This window comes from Chiloscyllium plagiosum, chromosome 5 (assembly GCF_004010195.1).
Source record: "Chiloscyllium plagiosum isolate BGI_BamShark_2017 chromosome 5, ASM401019v2, whole genome shotgun sequence".
Taxonomy (NCBI): Eukaryota; Metazoa; Chordata; class Chondrichthyes; order Orectolobiformes; family Hemiscylliidae; genus Chiloscyllium; species Chiloscyllium plagiosum.
The window spans coordinates 28,372,897-28,392,172 of NC_057714.1; the positions used below are offsets into that span (position 1 = coordinate 28,372,897).

The 19,276-nt window shown below is 41.2% G+C and overlaps 1 protein-coding gene across 5 annotated transcripts in view; it reads left to right on the top strand.

Annotated features, from left to right (window-relative positions):
* abcb5 (ATP-binding cassette, sub-family B (MDR/TAP), member 5) overlaps positions 1 to 12,871 on the top strand; it is a 116,923-nt gene extending 104,052 nt beyond the window's left edge. For all 5 annotated transcript variants that reach the window (XM_043689797.1, XM_043689796.1, XM_043689792.1 and 2 more), the window contains 3 exons: positions 552 to 758; positions 11,008 to 11,154; positions 12,541 to 12,871. In XM_043689797.1, the coding sequence (XP_043545732.1) occupies positions 552 to 758; positions 11,008 to 11,154; positions 12,541 to 12,738 (552 nt within the window). In that variant the 3' untranslated portion in view covers positions 12,739 to 12,871. The remainder of the gene's footprint in view (positions 1 to 551; positions 759 to 11,007; positions 11,155 to 12,540) is intronic.
* Positions 12,872 to 19,276: the final 6,405 nt, after the last annotated feature.

Here is a 19,276-nt window from a genome sequence, read left to right on the forward strand (position 1 = left end):
CATGAGCTCATCAGCTGTCAGCAACTGCTGCTGTCAATCTTTCGAATGCACTAGCTCTCCCATCCTTATAACAAGAATACATCTCTGACTTCACAGTATTTTTAACTGAAATGTTGTTGGCTTGTTATATCCTGTTTATTCTTTCCATCAGTGCGAGTGCAATCCTTGTATTCATCCAGAGTTCTCATTCACTGACACTAACCATTCAAGATATACAAATTTATAATCAAGTAACCTGTCTGCTCCTATAAATGAAACATGGCACCTTGAACAGAGAAATGGAAAGGTGCTGTTCTCCTGGAAACAAATCCCAGTCTTCAAGAAATAATGATGATATGATGCTTGTATCTGTACATTTCATAGTTTTTATTGACTACAGTACATTATATCATGCTATTATGCAAGATGAAATCATTTTGGAAGTAAGTGTGGATTAAAACTACTCTTCTTAGAATAAATTAATTATGTGTATAGCAATCAACAAAATACTTCATGCACTTTTTCAGCATGTATAGTTTGAATTCACTGCATCATGTCATTGTGTTTTCCAGTTGGCAGATGGGAAAGATATAAAATGTCTTCCCTTGTCATGGCTGAGACAACAGATTGGAATCGTATCCCAGGAGCCCATACTCTTTGACTGTAGCATTGCTGAAAATATACAATATGGTGACAACAGCAAAACTGTAACTCCGGAAGAAATTGAAGAGGTTGCAAAAACAGCTAATATTCACAGTTTCATACAAAGTTTAACTGAAGTAAGTCCATATTTACATTGGTTGTCTTTTTAATGATGAGGCAGGCACAAAATCTTTAATATTTTAATACACTGCTACATATTAAATAATTTTCTGTGCAAACATACACAAGTATATGTACATAATTAAGAGATTAAATCTAAATGATAGAATTTGTAAGTGCCTGAAGTTTTGTGCTACCAAATGAGTATTTTATAGTAAGTGAATTACTAGCATAAATGTATTTCTGTTGTTTAATTGATACAGAATCATTATTACACGCCTTCTTTGAAAACAGATGGATGAAAGTGTTATTAATTATTTATTTGACTTGATTAAAAGAGGGGTTTTGTATTTATTTTTGAGATGTTGTTATTGACCAGGGCCAGCATCTATTGGGCATCACTTTGTACAAAAGAAGGTAATTGGGAGCTGTTTTCTTTAAGTGCCTTTGGCTGTAGGCAGACCCACAGTGCTGTAATGTAGGAAGTTCCTGGTTTTTGGACCAGGAGAGAAGGAATGGCAATGAAGATCCATGTCAGAATGCAGTGTGGCTTGGAGGAGAACTTGCAAATAATGGTGTGTCCCTGCATCTGTTCCACTTGCCCTTCCACCTAGTAGTGCTGACAAGTTGGAAGGTGCCTCAAAGGAGGCTTGAGTTAGTACAGCATCTGTGGCAGAGATTGAAAGTTAAAGTTGGTAGATGGGGTGCCAAACAAGTGGGCTGCTTTCTCCTTGATGCTTCTTGACTAGTGTTGGAGTTGCAACCATCAAGCCAAGTACAGAGTATTCCATCACTGTCCTGGCTTTTACCTTGTGGAAGGTGGGCAGGCATTGAGGATTCAGAGGGTGAATAACTTGCTGCAGAATTCCTCACCTGTTCTTGTTGCAACATTATCTATGTAAATGATCCAGTTTAGTTTCTACTCAGTGCTAATCCCCAGAATTTGATAGTGGAAGATTACGTGATGTAACACAATTGAACATCAAGGGGCAATGATTAGATCCTCCCTTGTTGGAAGTGGTCATTACCTGGCACAAATATTACTTGCCACTTATCAACCCAAGCCTGAATGTTGTCCTGTTCTTGCTACAAATGGACATGGACTGCTTCAGCACCTGAGGTCATAAATGGTTTTGAACATTGTGCAACCATCAGCAAACATTTCTACTTCTGACCTTATAAAAGAAGGAAGGTCATTAATGAAGCAGCTGAAGGTGGCTGGTCCGGGGACACTTCCCCGATAAACTCCTCTGAAGGGGCTGACATAATTGGACTTAAACTAAAACAGCCAGTTTCCCTTGTGCTAGGTATGGCTCAACCACCTATGAGCTTTCCCCAATTCCTAATGACTTCAGTTTTGCTCAAATTCTGCTTTGATGTCAAGAGTGGTCACTGTCAGCTCACACTGGCAGAAAGCTATGGTTCAAATGGTAGCAACTGGATTCAAACTCTAAAGGGTTTGTGTTCAAATTCCACCCTTGGCTTTGAGGGTGGCAGTCTGGATTGATACTTGGACTGAGGACGCGATTCTCTGTTAGAGATAATGGAATGAGTTTTTCCAAAATTTGGCCTAATGTTGATTTCAGTGATGGGCATGGAAGGTTTCTCTCCGTGAGCTCTCATGTGATTATGTGACGCTCACCTTAAGCATGCACCACACTTCCACAGAGGTGTTCTCATGCCATCTTGTACCCAACAATAGTGCAAATATGTTCAGCTACGAGGATGGTCTGTGGTTTCTGCCACCAGTGTCACACTTAAACTCCAGCTGAGCACTGGTTGGAATGCTGCAAGCCAGAAATAGCCTTTCATGGTTCACATTTGTGAACCATCACACCAGAAAAGGCCAATAGAGAAATATTGGCACCCCAGTTTGCTGATGGGAACCCAGAGGTCCTGCTGGATGGAATAGTGGACAGGAAGGATGTCATCTTTCCTCACGTCTGCCAGAGGAGAGCAGAGCAGCAGAACCTCCCCAGTCTGGTCTGAATTTGTCACCTGGGTCAATGTGGTGTCCATGGTAAGGTTTGCCCAGCTATGCAAGGAGAAGGTTAATGATTTTCTGCACTCCACAAGTTATATGTCATTATCTTCTCTCTTCTAAACTCACTTTCACTCATAACTCCACTACTGTGCCCACCAAGGTTCATGATTGGCCACTCCCATTATTAGATGTAGGATCTTCCCTCAAACACACCCCATTCCCCCAAAATCACTAACCTAGCACGCTCTGCCTCACAGCGCCAGAGACCCGGGTTCAATTCCTGCCTCAGGCGACTCTGTGTGGAGTTTGCACATTCTCCCCGTGTCTGCGTGGGTTGCCTCCAGGTGCTCCGGTTTCCTCCCACAATCCAAAATAAAATGTGCAGGTTAGGTAAATTGGCCATGCTAAATTACCCGTAGTGTTAGGTGAAGGGGTAAATGTAGGTGAATGGGTCTGGGTGGGTTGCGTGTCGGTGTGGACTTGTTGGGCCGAAGGGCCTGTTTCCAAACTGTAAGTAATCTAATCTAGCACACCCTCGTTGACTTCAGACACCTTACCAACTTGCTCCAGTGCAGCAGCTGTACCAGTCACTTTCATCTCACTCAAATTCTGACCTTGTTTCTTCCCAGAAGGTAATAGCCCACCACAGGGCAGTGAGGAAAAGGATGGGTAGTGGGCTGCCTGAAAATCAACTGCTCATCTGCTATGCAGAGAGAATTCTCACCTTACCATGAGAGGACCATGATTGCTGATGTGGTGATGGTGAAAGCTTTATGCCTTGCTGACCAAGAATTGTTGTCAAGTGCTGTGCTGCTTTCCCAATACCAGCATTGTGAATGTATTCTTAACATACCTGAGTTTCAAACCCCATTTCACAACCCATTCCCTAACTTGCTTTCCCCCCTCACAGCCCCCACCATGAAGAGACCAGCCTTTCCTGCCAACACCAGTTCCACCACCTCAGCGCCTTGTGGCACAGACCCATCAGAGGATGTACAGGAGAGGATGTCTCCTGCACAGCTCAGACACTGACATCTCAATGGGTACATGAGCTAGGTTAGAGGTGGGAGGATGCCCTGGTGAGCATATTACTGGCACGTCTCTGTAGATAGCCAAGGAAGAAATGCCCAATTCACTAGCACTGTGTGGACTGCTGGAGTCCAGGTCCCTGCTCAGTCTCAGGTCAGAGAGGATTGCATGGTGTTGGCCATTAATAACTTTGTCAACATGAGCAAATTGACAAAGGAGCAGCAGCAACCCTTTTCTTAATACTAGGGAAGCTAGAGCAAAAGTTGGAAGAGTCCACCAATATTGTCTGTACAATTCTGGCTTTGGCCTGTTAGCAGACTGGTTAGTGGCTGCCATGGAGAGCCAATAGAATGGTCATTAGCTGCTGGAGATGCATGCAGACCTGCACTTCATCACTTTTGCTGTTGGTGGTCAACACCAATAACAAGGTGACAGAGGGATGGAAGACTTTGACCTTTCTCCAGGTGAACCCCTTTCTCACAAAGTGACAAGGTAATGCCAGTAGGCATCCAGCAGAAGAAGGCACCTCATATAGAAATCTCTCAGGATACTCAAAGTGTGCCCAGGTAGGTACCCATCCTTATTGCCCACCATGTTTTAACCCTGTCTGGAGGATAGCTAATTTTTCCTGATGGCCCATACAAACATAAGACATTGCCATGATTGAATGAGGGAGCATCAGATATTGGTTGCTGGAGCTAATATTTATGAAACAACAAGAAAAACAAAAAGAATAAAGTGGTAAGGTGTATTTGTGGTTGGGATTAAATAGGGGATGCTTTCCTTTGCCGTAATCGTATAATGGTCGCTGCAGTTGATGGTGCTATTCTGTCAGATAGTGAAGGTGATACTTTTTCTGATGAACATCCTCATTTTCTTACACTAAACGATGCTGTAGCTCTCTCAGATCTTCATCATCCATCACATATCATGGTTGTAACTTTCAGTTGTCATAGGTAAACCATGCAAGGAGTGCTTCATCTGGACAGTGCTGCCACGGCCTGTGTAAGCATTGGCAGCTCACCGGAGGCCCCACTGGAAGAAGGTGTTGCATTGCGCACACGCTGGGCCTCATGTCGTGGCATTGTGACTGCTTCCTGAAACTCCAATGTTGCTGCAGATGACACAGTCTTGGTGTGGTGTCCTGGGACATCCTCATTCAGTGGTGCAACAACCCCTCTCTAATCTGAAGGATATTCCACCAAAGGAGAATGACCATGGGACTCCTGCACTTTCTCCATATCAGGAAGGCACCTTTTGAAGGAAACTTTGCACGATGTGGCTGCTGCAGATTGGCTGGAGGCTAAAAATAGTTCTGGGTTTCCAAATGCATGAGTTCCTCATCAGTTTCTGTGGATGTTCACGGTGGAACAAACATAGCAACAGCTACAGTGTCAGGATCCATGGGGGGGTTGGTTCCAAAGAGCACTTGTGAGGAAAATCAGAGATAAAGCAGCTCATTATAAATTTAATTTAGCTAATTATTATGTGGTCATTCAGCAGTTGCAATACACACAAATACATTTAAACATTATCCTACATAGATTAGGTCTACATAATGTAGGAGATTGCACACACACTCACACTCTCACTCTCTGTCTCTCACTCTCTTACACATACATGCACACTCACTCAGTCACTCTCTCTCTTTCTTATTCTTCCCCCCACCACTTGCAATTTGTAATGATCAGTGACATGGCTACTTGTGGCCAGGGTTTTTAATTGACATAGTTTCTCACTTTTGATTCCAGGTACCTTTTACCCGTACTGTGTGAGCGCCTGATTAATGCCATTGTCCTTGATGGCCATCAAATTTCTCATATGCTGAGGCCACTTCCTCACACAAATAAAGTACAGTTACTCCATTCATTCTGAGTGTGCTGGCAGCCAACATTCATTTCTGTTTCACATTTGCAATTCATATGGGGATGAAAAGTAAAACAGATAGCACTTCATGGAGTGAGTTGCAGATTCAGCTTGTCAGTGTAGCTGGCCCCTCAAAGCTTCATGTTCCTTTCTGCCTTGGTTTGCGGCCAAGCCCAAGAGGTTTGAGCTTTCCCACAGTCCCACTCAAACCTTTTGTTTAACACTTTACTCTTGTGCTTTCTTTGGCTTTACAGCCTCCCACCCTTATATGTTGAGTTACTCCCATTCACAATTATTATCCCCTCTGCATCCTAGTATGCTGCTGCCTCCAATTCCATAGTTGGCTTCTCCAAAGTTCTTACCACACATTGGCCTCTGATAGTGATCCCTTGACTTTCAGTGAACATAGCTCCTGGACTGGCCATGACCCAACCCCTTAATTAAGTTGGACGGTCAGCTCTGATTAATGTCGGATCACACCCTGACTGATCATTGTGCAGCTCCCTGACTGACTTCCTGCTAATCCCTGGACTGGTTGAACTGGGTTTACAGGACTGACTGAACTGTAATGATGCAGAACCCTTGACCTTGACGGTCCAGTGGCTAACAGATCATTGTACAATTAATACTGGAAAATGCCTGTGACTAACTGTGGCAGTACTGTCTGACCGACAACAAACCCTCAGACTTGACGGAGGACTACTTCCATTAATCCTTGAGACTTGGCCACTTGATTGAAGCACATTCCTTTTATTTACTGTGTAAGCTGGTTTAGGTTCGACATTAATGTAGCACAATGCCATCCAGCAATCTGTCCATCCCCTTAATTGATCATTGCTGGCAAACATGACAAGTTGCCTGGTTTGGTCTGCACGAAAAGGTAAGGCAAGTACTATGAGCCAGCAAAGCTACAAGGTAAGGCACAACAGATGACGTGATCATCCATGTAGGTGCAAAGTCAGTGAGTGCTAAGAAAGCAGTATAAAAACTCTGAGGTATACCACGTTTTGATGGGTTCCTATCCTTGCGCACCAAGTAGCTAGGCAGCAGCAATGTAAAGTAAGATATCAGTGAATTCCAAAGTGCAATATTGAAGTGCTCTGCTCATATGTGAGTGTGAGATGATAATGTGCTGAGATTGTGCTTGATCAAAGCTGATTCTGTGGATGGATAGTGTGAGCAGTCACTGTCCATGGAGTGTACCCTGAGATGTTGGGGAACGCTGACCAAGCTGGATTCTAAGAGAATATGGTTAATGTCATTTAGCTCCTCTCCACTAACCAGAAAAACTGTAACCTGCATATAACTGGGCAAGATTTGATAATCATGAGATGTTAATGCATGCAAATCATGGCTTTGCCACTCACAGTGAGATTCCCAATGAATATTGAAACCTTGCATAGAAAATCAGGCTCTTTCTTCCATTTCTCCAATATTTCCACTCTCCTAATAGTTTCCCAACTGCCTTGCATTCTCCATGTCGCTCAGGGGATGGTGAAAATGCCACCCACTGTTTTTTTGGATGAGACCCTAAGTCAAGGCTTTGTCAATCCTCTTGGGTGCATGTAAGGATTCCCAAGGCACCACTTTTGAAGAACAGTAGGGCAGTTATCCCTACTGTCCTTGGCCCTGGCTAATATTTATCCTTCATTCAAAACAAATAATTGATTGCCTGATTATTTTCACATTAGATGGAGCTTTCTGTGTACAATTTGGCTGTTGCGTTCCTACATTACAGCAGTAAGCACAGCGACTAACTTTCTTGCCAGCAAGAGATCCCATCAGATCGAGCACAAATCATTCCCTATGATGCTGAGTGGCAGGCTTCATAGTACAATAAGTTCGCCTTCGAGTTCCACACAGCCTTTAGCTATTGATACCTGATAGTCAGGCATCCACTGGAGTTGGAGAGAGTCTGTGGAGATCTTGCTGTACAACAATAAACGCCTGCACCAGCATAAAGCTGTGTTTTTTTGCGGGGGGCAAGAATTTTGGGGCATCACAGAGTGGATCACCTTGGGGAGACTACAGTAAAAAAGGTGGCTGTGTTGCAGCCACATTCATACCCACACTTACCCCCCAGATAGGGGTAAATAGAGAACCCCCCCCCCAATTCCTTCCCAAGCTGCAGGTAAGCCAACCTCATTTCCTTGGAGCCACTTCCCTATTCTTTTTAAAACAAAACTTTCATTGGGTTTTGCCTTTATTCCCATGGTCACAGAAACAGGCCCAGAATAGCCACTTTCCTTACCTGGAAGGAAATTGGGTAATCATTTAATTTATATCCAGAAATGCTCTGACACTCTAGCCACTGTCTTTTCACCCCAACACCAAATCATGCATGGTATTTTTATTTCCTTTTATTACCCACCACCAGTAAACGATAGGTAGTAATCTCAGTGGTGGATTGAGGCCCTTATTTATTTAGTATTGTTATTTAATTAGGATTTTCATGTGCCTTAATTGGTGACTGTTCAGGAAGGTCGCCCATAGACATTTGCACCCTGAACTGGTTTGCTGAGAAGGCAGAAAGGGACGGTTAGCTCGGCTACATTATTTGCTCTTCCCACCATTTCTCCTATCACTCTGAGGAAAGGAAAACCCTGTCATACAATTCCAAGAAATTTCATTCATTGGAAGCCACTTTGGGATGACCTACAGTCGCAAAACATAAACTATTAAGTGTAGTCGTTGCTTTTAAGGGTAAAACAGTTTTCAAGTTAATCGGGAGGAATGCATCTGCAAACAGAATCTGACACAGTGTTCAGTGGACACAAGGCAAATGATATATGCACTATGTCATTGTCTTTGTGTTATTCTATTCATCTGTTAGCCAATTAGTCAAAAAATTAATTATTAAGATGGGTAATTTTGCCACAAAATGTGATACAGGCATCACTAACTTAGTTTTTGGAGGATTAGCTTGATTAAATTGCTGGAAAGTCAGAATTCAACAATATCTACAGTTTTTTGTCACAGTTTGGCAGTAGATTGTTTTTTTTCTCACTCTCACCCAGAAGGTCACAGAAGTTTCCAGAAAAAAGGGTACAGGATTTTTAGTCAGCTATGGAAGGACAACACTTACCTATAGCCTCAATTAAAGCTGTCAACAAAGATTTAGTGCTATCTGAAGCCATGGTTTTCTCTTTTTCCCAACAGCCACTTAAATTTAGCACCAGTTCAAGGGGATATCCTGGTGTGCAGCAGCTGTGATGTTAGCAATCAGATAAAAAAAAACTTCATAAAAACCAGTTCTGAGGAAGGGTCACTCGACCCGAAACGTTAACTCTGATTTCTCTCCACAGATGCTGCCAGACATGCTGAGCTTTTCCAGCAATTTCTATTTTTGTTTCAGACAAAAATACTTAATAATTTTTCTGTTTAATTGAAATTTTCTTTCACTCAATAGCAATTAGATTTGGATTAAGATAGAAGTTCAAGGAAGGAAAAGTTTAAAATTATTTTCTTTTAGCATTAAGGTGAAATTTGATACCCCACCAATTTAAATTAGCTTCCAAGACAACTGAAGGTGTTTAGCAGCAATTATAAGTTTTAAACATCATTGAAAATTGAGCTACACCACTTTCAACAAGGTGCAACTTTTTCAAACACTTCGCCTGTGAGACTAACAATATAAGAGTGGAACTTCTTATCCATTCATAGATTTCTATTAATTACAGTTTGGATTTGCATCCACAGGAGGAACATGTAACTTGTATTTTTTTTCTTGCATGTATTCAGACTGTCAAAGTTTTGGCAGTTCAGTGGAATGAAAGTGACAAAGGCTGACTGTTTTATAGTCACTACTGCTTTAGTTTCTTGTGTCAAACACTACTGTGACCTGCTCTACGTGTACCTCATGTTAAATATACAAATAGACTGGGTTCTTGTTGAGATAGATATCTTGAAGTTTATTAGCCATACAAACTATTTACATTGATATAATATCTTAGACTTATCCATGGTTCTGTGCTGACTCATGCCATTGTTTATTGCATAGACATAACTTTCTGTGTTGACTCTATTGCACTGAAAACATGACTGAGGATGAGACAGGTACCTTTATATCTGAGCATCACATGGTGTGATGTCATGTAACTGATGAAGTTACACTGCCTGTCTGATCTAGAAACTATGCAATAATACAAAACTGCCACCACCACAGAACCTGTGCCACGATCTGCTCCAGTTCATCTTAAAGAGATAAAAGTTGAAGGCCCACCTAGAACTTTTGTCAGGTCACATTGCATATGTACATAGTTCACTATTCATGCACAGAACATCTAAGATCTTCTCCCTACCTTGCTGTTTGGAACTTGGTATCTCTGTGTGCATGCAGCCTTCTGAAGAAATGAAGAATATTTAAGTTATAATACATATGTGGATACACTGCACATATATGAATATTCCACACCTGTTGAAGGAGATATTTTTGTGCCAAAATGAAATAGATATAGATTTTGTTAATGAACAAGCATTTCAAATAACTTTGACAATACAATGGTTCTCATGTGTTCCATTGCAAAACAAATCAACATACTGTAATATATTTAATAATTAGTTGGTTTCATTGTTTTTTCTTAGTTTTCTCATCAGTTTTATAATTATTTATTATTTATAGCAGATCCAATTATCTCAAATTTTAAGAAGCAAATGCATTGAAATAATATCAAAAAACTTATTCACAGGGCATGATGTCACCAATGGGCAGCATGGTGGCACAGTGGTTAGCACTGCAGCCTCACAGCGCCAGAGACCCGGGTTCAATTCCCGACTCAGGCGACTGACTTTGTGGAGTTTGCACATTCTCCCCGTGACTGTGTAGGTTTCGGCGGATCGGTGTGGACTTGTTGGGCCGAAGGGCCTGTTTGCACACTGTAAGTAATCTAATCAATGCACTTATAAAGCCAGTGTTAACATTTGGATTGTTAGTCACAGATATTGTTGAACTACCCAAGGAATGTTTTCCTCTTTACTTGTTTGTGACTCTTACAAAGAGCAGGTTCTGCCTCCAGCCTCTTCTCAGCTAACTGGCCATTAATTGGTGACAGGGCAGATTGTATTTTCCTCAGTGGGCTCCCTCAATCTTTCAGACATCGGGATTTGGATCAGGAGCCAGGGAATCAAGTGCCTTGAATAATTTAGCCTGAAAAGTGATCAGTGCTTTGAGTGAACTTCCAGATAGATTTGTGAATTCAAACATCCTGGAATAATTTAAGACACATTTGGATGCAGCAGTGGGGGAATGTAACATGAACGAGTTAAGTTAGGCCAGATAGCTGCCTTCATCTGTAGGGATCTTGTGATCATTCGATAAAGATTGTCAATAACTATTGGTTACAAATTCCCTCTACTGTGTTAATTTAATGGATCTCCTTCTGTGGTAGGGGTACAACACCCGAGTTGGAGATAAAGGCACACAACTCTCTGGTGGTCAAAAACAAAGGATAGCCATTGCACGAGCCCTTATACGTAAACCAAAGATCCTACTCCTTGATGAAGCAACATCTGCCCTGGACACTGAAAGTGAAAAGGTTATAATCTTAATCTATCATCTGTATCATTGGGTAACATGTAATTATTTTACTTATATTTGAACAGATTAAATTTTATGTAGTTTAAATCAATCCAGCCTCAGGGTATCTTAGTTCTTGACGGTAAATGAACTTGACATTGCAATATTAGAACTAAATTTTCGATCCTGGTTAGTAGCATGAAGTCTGAACAATGCTCTGTACTAGAAACCTAGCTTGAAATAATGGAAGTTGAGGTTTTCGATTTGAGGAGGATAAAAGTTGAGAGTCTTGCAGGTGACACCAGAAAACCTCTGGAGGTTATTTTGTGCAGGGCAGGGCTGAGTAGAAAGCCTACATCAATGTGCTGGCACTTCAAGGTAAGGGGACAAAAAAGCAATCCAACACAGATTATCCCTCTAGTACTCATCTCTCAAATTGAACACACTTTCCATGCCGTAACATGTGATCTCATACCCACAACTCATCCCTATCCATTTCATAACCTCCATACCAGCCTCACTCTCAATACCCAGGCCTACAGCCCTTCATTCCTCCATGTTAAACTACGCCCTCCACTCTCCCCATGCTCTTTATAGCCCCTACACCAACTTAGTACCAATTCGTACCACCCATTCTTTCTGTAAACCACCCATGTCCTTACATCCACTGTGCTAATTTACTCCATATCCTCCATGGACAGACCTCAGGATTTATGCTGAGATGGGGAAAACAAAGTGCTTTTGTGCCTATTAACTAACTGTCTACAAAATACATTACTTCTGTTGGTAAAATTCACAATATTTAACTTCCTTTAATCCATTTTAAAAACTAGCATCAAGATTCATAATCCCACTTCAAAGAAGTTATACCAAATTGGAATTGTCAATTAAAATGTGAAATGATAGGCCACCTACTATGATAATGAACTATTTAACTAGCAACAGTTTTAAATGGTTTTACAACTTGGCAACTTCCTTTTTGACAACTCTGTTGAAACTTTTTTGACAGCTCCGTTTGATAGCCCTCCTGCCAGTTGCAATGATTTTATGAATGTTATCAGTCCCACAACCCACCTGTTTCTCTCAAGGGCAGTTATTTCTTGCAAACATCACGAGGCCAGCCTTAAATGTCCTGGGACTATTTCTAAAAGGGTGTCCTACTTCTCCAAAGGTCTTTGGTAGTTTTGGGCCTTCTCCTACCAGGCCTAAAGTGCACAAGTCATGCTTTGAGTGAAAAATCAGATTATTCTGAAGTGGCTGCACTTTGGATAATCTGATAGGCATTTTTTTCAAAAAAGCCAGCAGGTTGACATTGATAATCTCTTAACAGGTGACCATTGTTGCTACAATTACATTACCATGTTGAATATCAAACCGAGCATTTATTTTCTTTATCTTTTGGCAGATTGTACAGCAGGCCTTGGATAAGGCGAGGCAGGGTCGAACTTGCATTATCGTTGCCCACCGGCTGTCAACAATCCAAAATGCTGATGTTATAGCTGTGATACAGAATGGTAAAGTTGTGGAAAAGGGAACTCATAGCCAACTTCTTAGTAAAGAAGGAGCTTATCATGCACTTGTCCATGCACAAGTTCAACATTAATGTGAATGTTGTCGAACTGATTTCTAATGGCATTGGAGCGTGTTTCACTTGGTACTCTGCTGTTATAACTGCACAAGTTCCAAGGAAATTTATTTGTACATGTTAACTTTGAAAATTAAAATTTTAATTGGAAGATTCTCTTTGTTTTAAGATTTCATGTGATGGTGCAATTTGATGAAATATTATGCAAAAATGTGATTTTCTTTTATATTAATGAAAATTTTCCTCTGATGTTCAAATAGCAGATAATTGTTATTGCTTATTTGGTTTTGAGTTAAAGTACTCCAACATACAGTAGAAATTGTTATCATACACTCAATAAAATTAGGGGTGCCAGTAAATAAAAATACCACTTGCTGGGGAGTTACCACAATGACAACAATAAAGTGAGAAAGGGTTTTATTGCAACATTGAGGGCTGGAGGGCCTGTACTGCGCTATAATGTTCTATCTTCTATGTTCTAGACGTAGAAGAATGTAAATTGACTTGTACAGTGGTGCTTTTGAGTGCCTCAGAGAGAAAGAGCTACCAGCAATAAACCACAAATATATATTTTGTATAACTAGTAGAGCAATCAATAACTAAATCACCACTAATAGTACAGAAAGAAATATGTAACTTGTAAACAAATACTGCTCTGCACTTGGCGTGTTGACTCGTTCCCATGCACCACATTATGGCTTTCTGCGGAGATGTATTTTTGCATTTTGTGAGCAGCTCAACCACACACCTTGTTGGCGAAAGAAAAAAGAAGTCCAAACCATGAAAATGGAAGCTATGAGTCTCAGTTCAGAATATCACCCTCAACACAAAGTCAGAATGTTTAAAATGTACATGGTTTGCTTTGAACAAAGGGTGTATCATTCTGGTTGGTGGAGAAATTCACTTGCTACAGTGCTGGATAACACAATTGAATTGTTTTTCTTGTTTTATTATTGACTATTGTAATGTGAATAATTTTGATTATGTCTTGGAATAGCTCTGCTATTCAATTGATTTTCAAAGTCTAGTATGAGCTGTCCCTTCTTTTTCTTTTCATGGGCTGTGGACTTTGCCTTGTCATTTTGTCCTCAATGCTAGTACACGTAAAGTCACCATAGTCTCAGAGGGCTACATTTCACTACAGAGAGACAATGGGAGGTGATAACTCAGTTAACGAACAAGATTGAAATGGCAGGATCTTTGGGGTAGCCTAAGCTGGTGTTGGAATTGAGCCAATGCTGTTGGTGGTACTCTGTATTGTAAACTCGAAATCCAGCCAACCGAACTAACCTTTTAGTAGGCCTCTGCTTTAGAGTAGGTGTAAATTGTGTACTGAACTTGGGAAAGGATCCAACAACTTAAAAGATAATGATGACAAGAATTGATGTAATCTCACTACCCATGTGTCTAGAGCCCCATGATTTGTAGACAAGTGCACCAACTGCACTCTTCCATACTCTTGTATTATCCAGTATTGTGTGTGTGTGTGTATGTGTGTGATAGAAAAGGCAGGATATTGGAACAAAGAACTAGAGAGAAACACTGAACAATCAGGGATATTACAGCCATGGATTCCCTACAGTGCAGACCGAGACCATTTGTCCAATCATGTCTGCACCAACTCTGAAGAACCTCTACCCACTCTATCCCACTACACCATATTTACCTCACCTGCACATCCCTGGATGTTATATGGGCAATTTAGCATGTACAACCTCCTAACCTGTACATCTTCAGAATATGGGAGGAAACCTGAAAACCCAAAGGTTTTATGGTTCAGGGCTTTATTAAAGAGACACTTCACTTACTGCCACATATGGCAGATGAAATTTTATGTGCATGAAATAGGGATAGTGGGTTGGGCATCCCTGAATTAATGACCCGGACACCAATTGCAGTTATGAGGAGACATGAAGTATTCAAGCACTTGTCAGCAGCATGGTGGCTCAGTCGTTAGCATTACTACCTCATAGCACCAGGTACCTGGGTTCAATTTCAGCCTTGGGTGACTGTCTATGTGGAGTTTTCCCCGTGTCAGTGTGGGTTTCCTCCCACAATCCAAAGATGTGCAGGTTAGGTGAATTGGCCATGCTAAATTGCCCATAGTGTTCAGGAATGTGTAGGTTAGGTACATTAGTCAGGGGGGAATGGGTCTGGGTGGGTTACTCTTTGGAGGGTTAGTGTGAACTTGTAGTGCTTCTACACTAAAGGGATTCCATTCTATTATGCCTGCCTCATTTCATTTTAATGGTGAAGGTACTTTGGATACATCAATTGAATTGGGTCAATTGAATACCTTATGTAAGATATGGAATCTGGCAGACATAGGGAGAACATCCAAAATCGACACAAAAGGTCACTCCAGGGTGGAATTGAACCTAGGTCCCTGGCATTGTGAGGCAGCAGAGCTAACCACGTTTCCACTATGCTGTCTGTTCTGTAGAAAACAGTAAGAAAATCCTTTAAATTATGAAAAAGGTTGATGGGATTAGCATGGAGGGTGTATCCACGAGGTAGTTTGAAACAAGGCATCATAAATACAATAAAACATTGATTTTTAAAAAAATATTCACTTGGAAATTGTTTAGTTACAGTGGTGAGAAGGTGAAAGCTGTTAAGACAGACTGGTAATGAATAATATTGATACGTTTGAAAATAAGGATAGAATAAGTAGCATAAGATTGGAAGAAATCTAATAGATCCAAAGTATGTGCATATTTCTGTAAATGGGTTAAATGGTCTGTTTCATTGCTTTCAAATGCGGTAATTCTATGAAGTTTTTCAGTCATGATTATGTAAGTATAATTGAATAAAGATAAGCATGAATAATCCACAGGTTTGAATGTATTCTAACAATATCCGATGAATAAAGATATTTGGTAGTCAACTGAACAGCTATTTGTATATGGAATTATTAAATCAGAGCTGGATTTTTGATGATTCCACTGCAACTGAACTGTGTAATCTTCCTGTGCAGTTAAAGTTTCTCTTTTAACCGATGTCAGCAGTATTTGCATGTCCAGGTAAAAGTTAAAGTCAGTAATTTGTCAATTGAGAACTGGTTTGAGGTATTTCTTGAATTTGAATTTCAGTGCTGTCATTGTATTTTGTGTACATGAGTCTCACGAGCTAATGAATCTCAGCAGGTTATTCTGGGTAAATTTCTTCATTCAATGAATGAATCACAGAAACAATACAGAGGAGAAAAACATTTTGGTCCAGCCAATCAGTCCCAGTGTTCCCCTTATCAAAATATCTTTTTGAATTTTCAATTCTGCTGGTCAGGAAATGCATTGCTACTGTTAAATATTACTTTCATATCAGTCTCTGTAAATAGCTTTCTTCAGGATTATGAAATCTTAGACTCTATGATATTTTCTGGAGTCCGAAATCTAAGGCAATGCTCATGGTGAGTTAAAGGTATGAGCTTAACCTTTTTCACTTTCAGTTAGCATTTTGGTTAAATGTGATTCTTGTCACTCAGCCTGCCATGGCTCATAGTAACTTTGGTCACACAATCCTCCTCCCTTTAATTATGCAACTGGACTCTTCGGCATCCTTCATGTGCAATCACACGACCTGACCATAATCTGCCAACCTTTCTAGCTCACCCTCAGGACCACTACTCACTCCACCTCAGCCACTACATACTCATCACACCAAGATCATGGACTACAATTCACTATTGCACGCATCGTGTCTAATCAAAAGCTTTCACCCACTTCATCAACTCAAAGTATTCAGCCTTCCTAGTTTGTCCTCCCACTCAATCACTTGGGCATCTCACTCCCTGTCCTGCGTCACCACCCATTTCTCTTCCATTGATTTCTAGCATACTGAATCCTTCCCTTTGTTTTATTGTCACGTGCAATGTTATTCCATCTAGGCTACTGGCACATGATGTAGCTCTGGCTATGGTATAGTTCGGTATTGTACAAAGACACATATCTGAATGTTCACCATCCCCTTGACCTGGTCAGCGCTCCCCACCATGACAAGCTGCTGTATGTAAGCATTAAAAATATGAAGCTGAGAGCTTTCAGATGCTTGAGACGAAAATCTGCACGCACAAAGTAGCATGGTAGAAACATGCAAATTGTAGATGCCTCTGGGCTCCAAGTCAAAGTGTTAAAGGGCTGAAATGGTGTGACATTAAGCATGATCATATAGTGGCTGCTGATGGTTTGCTGATGCTGATTCACCTGGATAGAGGGTCAAGGAACATGACAGCCTGGAGCATGCTGGGACATTGTGGGGAAGATACAACTGACCTGTAGAAGTGGGTACAGACTCTGACTTATGTTCAGGATTTCTGCCATCTGGGAAGGTGGGAGAACTGGAAGAAACTCATTAATAAGATTGTTTGAGATATAAATATGTTGTAAATTCATGGGAATAAGATATTTGCTGTTCAATAATGAGATTCTGAAGTCATTATTTAAATGTGAAAGGGAAAATTAGAACATAGTTTTTCAGTGTTGAGATTCTGACTTTTTTCCATTCTTGACCCATTTTCCCAATGCTCTTGCCATTGTTTAAAAGTGCCATTGTTCAAACCACACAAATTCTGCCTGTTGTTTGTTTGTAAAAAGAACCTGGAAGACAGTAGTGATGAGTAGAGTTGGTGCAGCAGCAGACGTGGAACATGAAGATGGGATTGAATGAGAGCTCAGGAAAACATGTGGGACAGGGTCAGAACATAAACTGCAATGCAGAAAGCGGGTATCTTCATATCATAGAGTCAAAGAGTCATAGAGATGTACAGCATGGAAACAGACCCTTCAGTTCAACTAGTCCATGCCGACTAGATACTCCAACCTAATCTAGTCCCATTTGCCAGCACTTGGCCCATATCCCTCTAAACCCTTCCTAAAAACATAGCCATCCAGATGTCTTTTAAATGTTGCAATTGAACTAGCATCCACCACTTCCTCTGGCAACTCATTCCATACATGCACCACCCTCTGCATGGAAAAGTTGCTCCTTATGTTCCTTTTAAATCTTTCCCCGCTCACCCTAAATCTATGCCCTCTAATTCTGGACTCCCCCACCCCAGGGAAAAGACTGTCTATTTATCCTATCCATGCCCCTCACGATTTTATAAACCTGTATGAGGTCACCCCTCAGCCTTCAACGTTCCAGGGAAAACAGCTCCAGCCTATTCAACCTCTCCCTATAGCTCAAATCCTCCAATCCTGGCAACATCCTTGTAAATCTTTTCTGAAGACTTTCAAGTTTCACAACATCTTTATGATAAGAAGGAGACCAGAATTGCACGTAATATTCCAACAGTGGCCTAACCAATGTCCTGTACTGCTGCAACATGACCTCCCAACTCTGACCAATAAAGGAAATCATACCAAATGCCTTCTTCATTATCCTATCTACCTGTGACTCCACTTTCAAGGAGCTATGAACCTGCACTCCAAGGTCTCTTTGTTCTGCAACACTCCTAGGACCTTACCATTAAGTGTATAAGTCTTGCTAAGATTTGCTTTCCCAAAATGCAGCACCTCACATTTATCTAAATTAAACTCCATGTGCCACGCCTCAGCCGATTGGCCCATCTGATCAAGATCCTGTTATAATATGAGGTAACCTTCTTCGCTGTCCACTACACCTCCAAATTTGGTGTCATCTGCAAACGTGCTAACTATACCTCCTGTGTTCACATCCAAATCATTTATATAAATGACAAAAAGTAGAGGGCCCAGCACCGATCCTTGTGGCACTCCCCGATCACAGGCCTCCAGTCTGAAAAACAACCCTCCACCACCACCCTCTGTCACCTTCGAGCCAGTTCTGTATCCAAATGGCTAGTTCTCCCTGTATTCCATGAGATCTAACAATGCTAATCAGTCTCCCATAGGGAACCTTGTCAAATGCCTTACTGAAGTCCATATAGATCACGTCCACCACTCTGCCCTCATCAATCCTCTTTGATACTTTTTCAAAAAACTCAATCAAGTTTGTGAGACATGATTTCCCACACACAAAGCCATGTTGACTTATCCCTAACCAGTCCTTGCATTTCCAAATATATGTACATCCTGTCCCTCAGGATTCCCTCCAACAACTTGCCCACCAATGTCAGGCTCACTGGTCTATAGTTCCCTGACTTGTCCTTACCACCTTTCTTAAATAGTGGCACCACATTAGCCAACCTTCACCTGCGACTATTGATGATATACATATCTCAGCACGAGGCCCAGCGATCACTTCTCTAGCTTCCCACAGAGTTCTAGGGTACACCTGATCAGGTCCTGGGAATTTATCCACCTTATGTGTTTCAAGACATCCAGCACTTCCTCCGCTGTAATATGGACATCTTTCAAGATGCCACCATCTATTTCCCTACATTCTATGTCCTTCTCCACAATAAACACTGATGCACAATACTCGTTTAGTATCTCCCCCATCTCCTGCAACTCCATGCAAAGGCCGCCTTGCTGATCTTTGAGGGGCCGTATTCACTCCCTAGTTACCCTTTTGTCCTTAATGTATTTATACAAACCCTTTGGATTCTCCTTAACTCTATTTGCCAAAGCTATCTCAT